Source organism: Castanea sativa, chromosome 11, assembly GCF_040712315.1.
Source record: "Castanea sativa cultivar Marrone di Chiusa Pesio chromosome 11, ASM4071231v1".
Lineage (NCBI taxonomy): Eukaryota > Viridiplantae > Streptophyta > Magnoliopsida > Fagales > Fagaceae > Castanea > Castanea sativa.
This window is the reverse complement of record NC_134023.1, coordinates 52,823,025-52,832,771: the sequence shown is the minus strand read 5'-3', so window position 1 is coordinate 52,832,771 and position 9,747 is coordinate 52,823,025. Positions and strand designations below refer to the sequence as shown.

The 9,747-nt window shown below is 34.8% G+C and overlaps 1 protein-coding gene across 1 annotated transcript; it reads left to right on the top strand.

Moving 5' to 3' along the window:
• Positions 1-4,700: 4,700 nt before the first annotated feature.
• LOC142615055 (melianol synthase CYP71BQ5-like) lies at positions 4,701-6,967 on the top strand. Its single transcript, XM_075787739.1, has 2 exons — positions 4,701-5,713; positions 6,276-6,967. The coding sequence occupies exons 1-2, from the start codon at positions 4,814-4,816 to the stop codon at positions 6,879-6,881; spliced, it is 1,506 nt and encodes a 501-aa protein (XP_075643854.1). The 5' UTR covers positions 4,701-4,813; the 3' UTR covers positions 6,882-6,967.
• The last annotated feature ends 2,780 nt before the right edge of the window (positions 6,968-9,747 follow it).

Here is a 9,747-nt window from a genome sequence, read left to right as displayed (position 1 = left end):
ATTTCTACTTTAGTCTAATCTAAGTGTAACCTAATGCCATGAGTTGTAAAAATGAATATTTAAATTACGTATGATTTGTTGTAAAAAAAAATGACACGTGTCTTATTCACAATGCAGAAAATAATGACACATCCCAAATGCCACATGGTAGAAAACTATTGGTACATGTCACTTCTCAAATGCCACATGGCAGACAAACTATTAGCATGTGTCAATCATTTTACTAGGAGTGGCAATTTGTGTATGTGTCGAATTCATGTCGTATCGACTTATGAGTATTTGACTATATGGGTCAATACTAACCCGACATATTTATTAAACGGGTCAAGATATCTCAACCCTAACACAATCTATTTATTAAACAGGTCAGTTGTGTCAACTTATTTATCAGATTTTATCAAAATGAAAAAGAAAAAGAAATTTTAGTATTAACCAAATTGATATGAATTACGTAAAACCAAACAAATAAATATTTTTAATATAAAATTTAAAACTAACAAGTAACTGCATCACAAATAATTATTTAAAACTAAAGCATATCTCAATATTACAAATAATCAATTGTAATATGTCAAAAAAAATAAACTACAACAACTAATAGGTTTATATACCTAGAGTTTGAAAAGTATATTGGTAAAATATTATTTAATTAAATGAGTTAGACAGTTCAAAGGAGTTCCATATGATGAATATTAACCCAAACCGTTTATTAAATAGGTCAGTTGTGTCATCCCGAATATGATATGAACTCATAATTAAACCTCAACTCATAATTTGCTAATTTCATGTCATGCCCGGTTCGTAGGCCGTGTCCAATTTTGTCACCCATACATTTTACTATATGTCACCAATAAATAAAGAAACTTAAATTTTTACTCTCAACAGTTTGTAAAAATTTAGTAAAATAATTTGTGACTATAGCATTACTCTTATTCACTATAAACCTTTAAATTGCCCCATAAATATTTTCATTCTTATTCCATAATAAAAATTTCCTTAGCAACAGCCATGAATTATAAAAATGAATATTTAAAGGGTTATGCTAATGAGTGCTCTTAAGGCATTGGTTAACACTAATCCATTTTAGGAAAGTTTTAATATCATTTTTATGGGAAATGAAAAAAATTGTCAAAACATTAATTGCTTTTTTTTCTTTTTCTATAAAATTTTTCCTTAAATAGATTATTAACCAATAATCTAAAGGCATTCGTTAGCATTTCACATATTTCAATTACATATGATTTACTGTAAAAAACGTGTCCAAGAAAACTAGGAAAAAATAATAAATATCATTTATGAAGACAATTAACTTCCCATTAACACTTTTGGTAGTCCAATGACCGTCTTTCTCAAAGTACGTAACAATGACATATATATCACCATTTATAAATTTAATTTTTAATGTAATGACTTTTAAGCAATTTAATTCACATTTTTTGTGATTATTTATGTTGATTTTGTGTAATTATGTATCTTTTAAATTATCTCTCATCTTCATTGTTTTCATCTTTTTCCTAGTACCGCTGATTCCTCCCAAAGGTTAAAAAAAAAAAACCATTTATGAATTTTTCCTTTTCTTAAATCTCAATCCCTACTCTCTCACCTCATAATTACTTCATTTTCCTATTACCCTATTAATCTCCATCAACGTTAGAAATTGAGCAAATATCTCCACACTTCTCTCTGCTTCTCAATTACCATATGGATTGATAATGCTTTTCTTTTCCTTTCCTTTTTTTTCCCATTATGATGGGAGCTGCTGTTAATTTTCTTAGACTCAAATAACCCTTTTTTATTAAAAAAAGCATTTATATTTATAAGTTTACTCCAACCTTTCATATTTTGATACGATTGTTACCAAAACGTATGAAATTCCTACTCTTCTACAACTATTGCCATTCCTCAAAAAGATATGCAAACTCAACTCCCTATATTTATAAGATTTGCATTATCTCAATGATCTTTAGGAAGTGTAATGGGAAAATTACAATTCCTAAGCATTTTTTTTTTTCTCTACTATCAACTACTCTCTCTAATTCTTGATTTGCCTTTAGCCTTATTCTTTGATATATTTCGTGCTCTTAGCTAAATTTTTTTTTTTGGATATATTTTGATGTTTTTATCTCACATATTTCTTTTATGTATTAAGAATTTCAGGTTGACCAAGTATTTTGTGGCCAAAGATTGATTGTTTCTATGAGCTTGAGAATAATTGTCATTATTTTGAAGTTAGTATCAAATTTTGATTGGTATACATTGGATAAATATTTAATGGAGATTATTAGATGATGTTGTGAAAATTGGGTGAAATAATTTGTTTACACAAGGTTAAAAGGAGAGAGAGAGAAAATTTACGTGGTTCGGCAATATGCCTACGTCCACGGGAGGCGACAAAATAAATTTCACTATAACTGTGGAGATTACAATAACAGCTTTAAGACACTTTCTCACAACCCAAACCCCAAATACACCCTTGGTTCTCTCACAAATAAATAGAAAACACACTATTGTATTTAGACAAATTGCAAGACACTAACCTCCTATGCAATCCGTAGCTTACATACCTCTCTGAACTCATTTGCTCCACCTCTATTTATAGCTACACTTCAGCCAAAATATCACCATCATGAAACTTATCAAGTCAATAAAAATGGCTAGCATTTATTGACTTGTGGAAGCAAGTCAACAATAGTGGCCAAGCAATCCTACCTCATTTAATGCATGAGTGTAGTAATTCTTCACGCAAGCTTCAATGGTAAATTGCATACCTTTGACTTTATTAACAAAGTCATACTTTCTAACATATGCATGCATTCATTAATTGCCTATAGAGTCAAACAATTCGGCTATGCATGAATACACAGAAAGTTGATGTTGTTCCTTGCCATTTTCTTTAACAATTCATACGAGATAGCATTTAATGCTTACTTGTAATGTTAATACACGGAAGTTAAATTCAAGCCATTTCAACAGATGACATCTAGTATGGTTATTCAGTTTAATATTTGTACAATTTTAAGCACAAAAATAGTTTTAAAGGAATCAATTTATCAGTACAATTTTGTGTCTTTGGTATAAAATTTGTATTTGGTATATATATATTATTTTTGGTATGGCATGTATTAGTTTTTTAGGTCTTTTTTCTATATGTATTTTCTAGATCTGCCAAGGTTCTTATGATACCTTATTGATCTAAGCTTAGGAAGATTGGGATGAGAAGCATGGTTCAGAAAATGATCACTCTAAATTACCATAAAGTCATGTTGCCTATTGTCTCTATGGTTGTTGCTTTTAAAAGTTGTGTAAATTACCTTTACTTCTAATGCACGCACACAAGACATGCACATATAATTTGTATAGTAAAAAAAGTATATATGTCGTAGCTTTGTTACATTATTTTTCCAAATTCTTGATTTTGTTACCTGGATGTTGATTTGTTATGTACACACAAAACTAATGTCAAGAGAAATTATTTGTGACACTACACAATCACGTCATCAATTGTATTTGGCTTGCAATGCATGCCTGTCGCTCAAAAAAATATGTTACTGCAGGGCATGTGCACTTGTAAAAATATTCCGAAAACTTTTCTCATTTACTAATAATAAGAATATCCCTTTGTTTTGTCTATTAGGGTCTTGTTTTGTTTAAATACCATGAACATTCATAAGAAATAAACATGCATCTATGCATAAGTGCTATAACTTCATTCAATTTTTATTCTTTCTTTGAAAGAAAGTGGGCTCCACTCGAATAAAAAAATAATATAAATTTTACAATTTGTGAACAGTGCGGTCTCAAATTTGAAATTGCACTGTTCATCAATGCCAAATATTAAGGCATTTAAAACACTTGATGAAAGTGGGTTTTTAAAATTTGGTATGTCAAATGCCAAATATTTGGTATTTGACACACTTGATGTGAATGCTCTTAAAATATTGGGCCGATATCGAATTGCATTTGCATGAGATGTTAGAGAAGTTAAAACATAAGATTAAGACACGACATCCAGCTTAATTTGTAAACTAACCAACATAACAAGGTAATAAAAATTGAAGAAAAATTAGATGCTAATAAAAGTAGGAATCAGAGAATTAAAATAATCTTAATAGGCAAGGTGCCTTAGGGCCATGGGTCGATCTAGATATTTTTGTAACTTTGAACGAGGAAAATTCAATATTAATTGCGTTGGTTGTGACTAAGGGTGCTTTGTATCTATTTTTTTCTTAATAAAGTTACCTCATCTCCCATAAATAAAATAAAAGTTGCAAAAACATGTACACAGGAAGAATTGGTATCTTATTTGAATTAGTCCTCTTGTTTGGATGACCTACTACTGTGTTTTTTGTCTTGTTGCTAGATTATATTATCCATACTCTATATTATCTTCTAATCCAATTTTATCACATTCAGCGGGTAAAATTGGACTGAGTTACTGCTTCTTATCCGTTGAAAAACGTGATAGGAGACTTGCAATAGACAGTAAAATACTTACAAACAAAAGAACGGGAAGCATATGATGTCACATGCACATTAAGTAGTATATACAAAGCTGTCTAATTTTGACTTTTAGAAACAATAATTCAGAGAAAGATATCTTAAATTCCAAATAGTTAATTAGAAAGAAATCAAATCGCAATCAATTAAAAAATATGATACAGACTTATACTCCACTCAATGTTAATTAATCATAATGCTAAGCTACCAGTTAGCATCCACAAATTTTAAGAAAACGAGGTAGCATATTGTTCATTGACTCTGATTACAAAACCAAAGGCCAAAGATAAGAGCAACTCTACTTGTCTTATCCACAATGCTCCAAGTTCCACAGTTTCCTCTTTTCACTTGGCTCTCCTTCCTGTTTATACTGTTTATTTGTTGGAAGAGATCTAAAGCCAAAGGCGAAATCCACAAATTGCCTCCTGGGCCATGGAAACTACCTCTTATAGGGAATTTACACCAGCTTGTTTTCTCTCTACCACATCGATCTTTGAGAGACTTGGCCAAGAAACATGGACCCATTATGCAACTTCAGCTGGGTGAGGTGTTGGCTATAATTATTTCATCACCAAAAGTAGCTGAAGAGGTTCTGAAAACACATGATACTGCTTTTGCAAATAGGCCAAGTGTTCTTGCTTCTGAAATTGTGTGCTATGATTCAAGCATTGTCTTTGCTCCCTATGGTGATTATTGGAGACAAATGCGAAAGATCTGTGTTCTTGAGCTCCTAAGTTCCAAGCGAGTCCAGTCATTTAAGACAATAAGAGAAGAAGAGGTATGGAATCTTATTGAATCCATTTCCTTGTCACTGGGACTTCCAATCAATCTTAGTGAGAAAATCTTCACCACCTCATATTGTATTACTTCCAGAGCAGCATTTGGGAAGAAGTGCAAATATGAACAAGAATTCTTATCATTAATCAAGGAATCGTTTAAACTCAGTGGAGGTTTTGATGTGCCTGATTTGTTCCCATCACTGAAGTTCCTTAGCTTCCTTACTGGGATGAGGCCTGCATTGGAGAAACTGCACAAAAAGATGGACAAGATTCTTGATGAAATAATCAATGAGCATAAGATGAAAAGAAGTACTACATCAGCCAGCAAACATGAACCTGGTGATCATGATGATCTAGTTGATGTGCTTCTGAAACTTCAGGAGATGGGTGACCTTGAATTTGACATCTCTAGCGACCAGATTAAAGCTGTAACTCAGGTATGCAAATAAGATCTATCAATTTATAACCAACATTTCTTTTACTTTTCTTCTTAAAGTGAGCAACGTTTTAACAAATATGGGTACCTTTAATTGGCGTCTTTGTGCGCCTGTTAAGGTATAATTTTCTATTACAATTGATTGGTTTTCTTTATAGGGAGTTGAGACACTTTCAATAGTTTAGTAGGACCCTTATGAAACCTCATTTAGATATGCATAAGAACATCTACTAGCAAAAACCTAAAAATATTTTTAGAAGTATTTGAGATACACATGTACGCAACAGGAGGTCATGAACATGTATTTTGCCATTATATTCTTTGAGAGTGCTAGCTTGTCTAGCCAAAAAGACAGGATTGTGTAGTATGATGGTTTCAGAAGCAATTTATCTCTTGAATTAATTTCTTGTACAAATAATAAATCAAAATTCAGGTCACTGAATTTGGAATTCAAAAGAAAATCGTAACTAGAGACTACGGAGTACCTTTTTTTTTTTGTTTACAAATTATGAAGCAAGCCTATTTTTCCTAATATTGTCTTATGATTCAACCTTTATTTACAGGATGTTTTCTCTGGAGCAAGTGAGAGTTCAGCAACTACAATAGAATGGGCAATGTCAGAATTATTGAGAAACCCAAGAGTTATGGCGAAGGCACAAAACGAAGTGCGACAAATCCTTAAAGGGAGGAGAGACGATGAAACAGACATTCAAAAACTAGATTACTTGAAATTAGTTGTGAAGGAAACTTTGCGATTACACCCTCCTGGAGCCTTGATCCCAAGAGAATCAAGAGAAAAATGTGAAATTAATGGGTACGAGATACCAAGCAACACAAAAGTAATCCTTAATTTATGGGCTATTGGTAGAGATCCTGCATACTGGATTGATGCAGATTGCTTTCATCCTGAGAGATTTCAAGGTTCCTCTGTTGATTTTAAGGGGACCAACTTTGAATTCATTCCATTTGGAAGTGGTAGGAGGATGTGTCCAGGTATATCATTTGCTCTTGCTAATGTTGAACTTGTTCTTTCTCAATTGCTACATCACTTCACTTGGAAGCTCCCCACTAAAATCAATCCAGAAGAACTTGACATGTCCGAGTCTCTCGGATTATCTTGCAGGCGAACGAATGATTTGTACCTAATTGCCACTCCTTGGACAGATTAGTATTGTAAAGAATTCTCAGGTAACTCTACCATGAAAGTTGATTATACTTGTTATGTTATCAATGTTTTACACAAATTTTGGTTGTCACTATTTTGTTATCTCTTTAAAATATTGATGATATAGCAATATCCAACAACTCATTTCAAACAAATGGATAAAATTTTAGAAAATTGATTGGGGTGAATTTTTAAACTTAAAATCTGACCATTAATGTGTAACATGCCACTTCAGCCGTTTGTAAAAAAATTTGTGTTTTTTGCATTATTGACTTTGACTTATGTCTGAGAATTATCGCTTGCGTGGGTGTAAATTGGGCTTGTTTGTGGGCTTAAATATTGTACTGGGGCTTCCATACTGATCCGATAATATGGGACTGGTCTTGTTCCATTTCCAAAAAGAACCGAAAGGCCTAGGCAAACTTATTAAGCAGTTAAGTTGACGATCATAGATTGCAAAACCCGCTAGAGACTTGCAATAGAATGTGCTTGGGGCCTTTGGGCATTGTCTTAATTGAATTATACATTATTATTTTTTATGATAATCTTACACTAATTAATTATAATCTACTTTTAATTAACAAATACGACCAAGACCCGGACCCAAATCGTGATGAATTCTGTGAGTCATTTGGCAGGATACTGTTAGAAGGGAAGTTTATTACGTTTAGGGCTGTTCATCCAATTCGGAGATCCGACCCACTCGAAGGATCCGACCGGATCCAACCCGAATACCATCCGACCCGATCAAGTCACCGGTTGGCAGCGGGTCTTTTGTTCCAAAAATCGACGGCGGCGGATCGGTCTCGGTTTTCCTCTCCAGAACCCGAAAAAACCCGATCCGACCGATGTACTAAGTATTTCCAAAAAAAAAAAATTCCAAATTCCAGCAGTTATTTCCAGATTCTGGTGACTTTCTCTTGAATCCGGCGATATTTTCCAGATTCCGGCTTCAAATTTCTAGATTCCGACTTCAAATTTTCAGATTTTGGCAACAAATTTTCATATTTCCGTGACTTATCAAGTAGATCGAGTGATATTTTGTCCAAATCTAGTGAGATCTCACCGGCTCTAGCGAGATCTCACCAGATCTGGTGAGATATCCGCCGAATTTGACGTTTTTTCGCCTGAAATCAACGATTATGGCAGGATTTTTCACCATGGATGGTTCCGACCGAACCGACCGTGCTTCTGGTGCAAAACCGACCGCACCGATCCGACTCCCTCGCCGGTTGGTGGCGGGTCAGTATTTGTTCAACCCGATTCTATCGGGTCGGTCTCGGGTTAGGCACAAACCCGACTCGGACTGACCCGTGGACACCCCTAATTACGTTGCATGTGAAGTTTTTGAGGGAAATGAGGTTACTTTCTTTACAATATGCATTAATCAAACCTTTTGAAATAACATAGAAGAGAAAAAGACAGAATGAGGAAAGAAACACAGATATAGATATTTTTTTGCTTTTAATGCCAAAGTTAGAGTCTCAAAGAGAGTTTTTTTTTTTTTTTTTTAACGAATGAGCAACAATTTGAAACATTTTTTTTTCTTTCTTATAAAATTAAATATTTTAAGAGTAGTGCTACTAACCAGTGCAGGCTCAATGGGTGAGTAAAATAGGCAACCGCCTAAGGCCCCCCGATGAAAAAAGGCCCCTAAATTGTTACCAATAGAGATATTCATGTACCAATAGAAATATTAATTAAGCTCTAAATATTCACCAATAAACAAAAAGTAGTTGTTTTTTATCAAAGAAAAACCAGTTGAAGAAAAATATTTTCATTGAATGGGTCAATCATTTAATCTCTCACACATAAATGTTGAAAGAACTCATTAATCTTACACTAGTAAATAAATTTATACTCAAATTCTATTTAGAAATATCAAATATATAACTTTATTAAAATTTTCAATCATAATTTTTTAGTATTTGGTTAATGTGCGGCCCGAAAATATGGCTGCTGGGCCTCAAAGGAGTTTGGGCTCACACTCTATTTGTACAATGGGTTTTTGGATTTCCTACCACGGGTAGCGCAATGCTCGGCAGGCCCGTTTCCTGAGTCTCCCCGTTTTTCTCACTATCTCTCCCCTTACTTTCTTGTGGAGAGTTGATATTTGTTCTCTCTCTAGTCTGTTCCCTCTGAAATTATCAACCCCTTTAACTGAATCTTCTCTGCTTATTTATTGCCAAACTTAGTGGAACGGCCATGATTATTCCTCTGATGGGTGAAGGGAGGGGTCCAATACTATTACCCATAAGTGGGGGTTTAGTTGGGAGTGGGAGGAAATGAGAGTGGCATTGGAACTGGCTCCACCGCTGGATTTGATGCTCGGCAGGGGCGTTCCCTAAGTAATGGAAGGGAGGTCCGATACCGTTTCATCTAAGCGGATGTTTGGTGGCGGGAAGGAGAAAATGATAGTGGTGTTGGGACCAACCCCATATGTAAGTTCTGTGCTCGGTAAGGGCACGTCGCAGGCTGCTTTGAGCACTCCGAGCTCAAACCTCTTGGACGGTGCGCGCGTTACTATGTGTGATCAACGCGGGGCTCTTATAAGAGTTAGTCTTTATGGGCCTTAGGGTGATTGGGCTTAACAGGGGGATAGGGCCCGTACAATAGCCCCCTCCCCCCCTTAATTCACGTTCTGCTTCAGGCGATGAATCAAGGATCCCGGGCAAGTCGTAGTGATGGCTTCCCGCGGACGTATACTCTCAGCACTCGGCCAGGGCAATCGTCTCAGCGGATTTTTCAAGAATGGCATTGTATCAGATCGTCACGCCAGTAATTAATATTGGGTAGTTGGCGAACCGCCCGATGGTTTGTGAACCGTCTGACGGTTCGTGAACCGTGCCCACGCGTGTGGTGGGTTATCC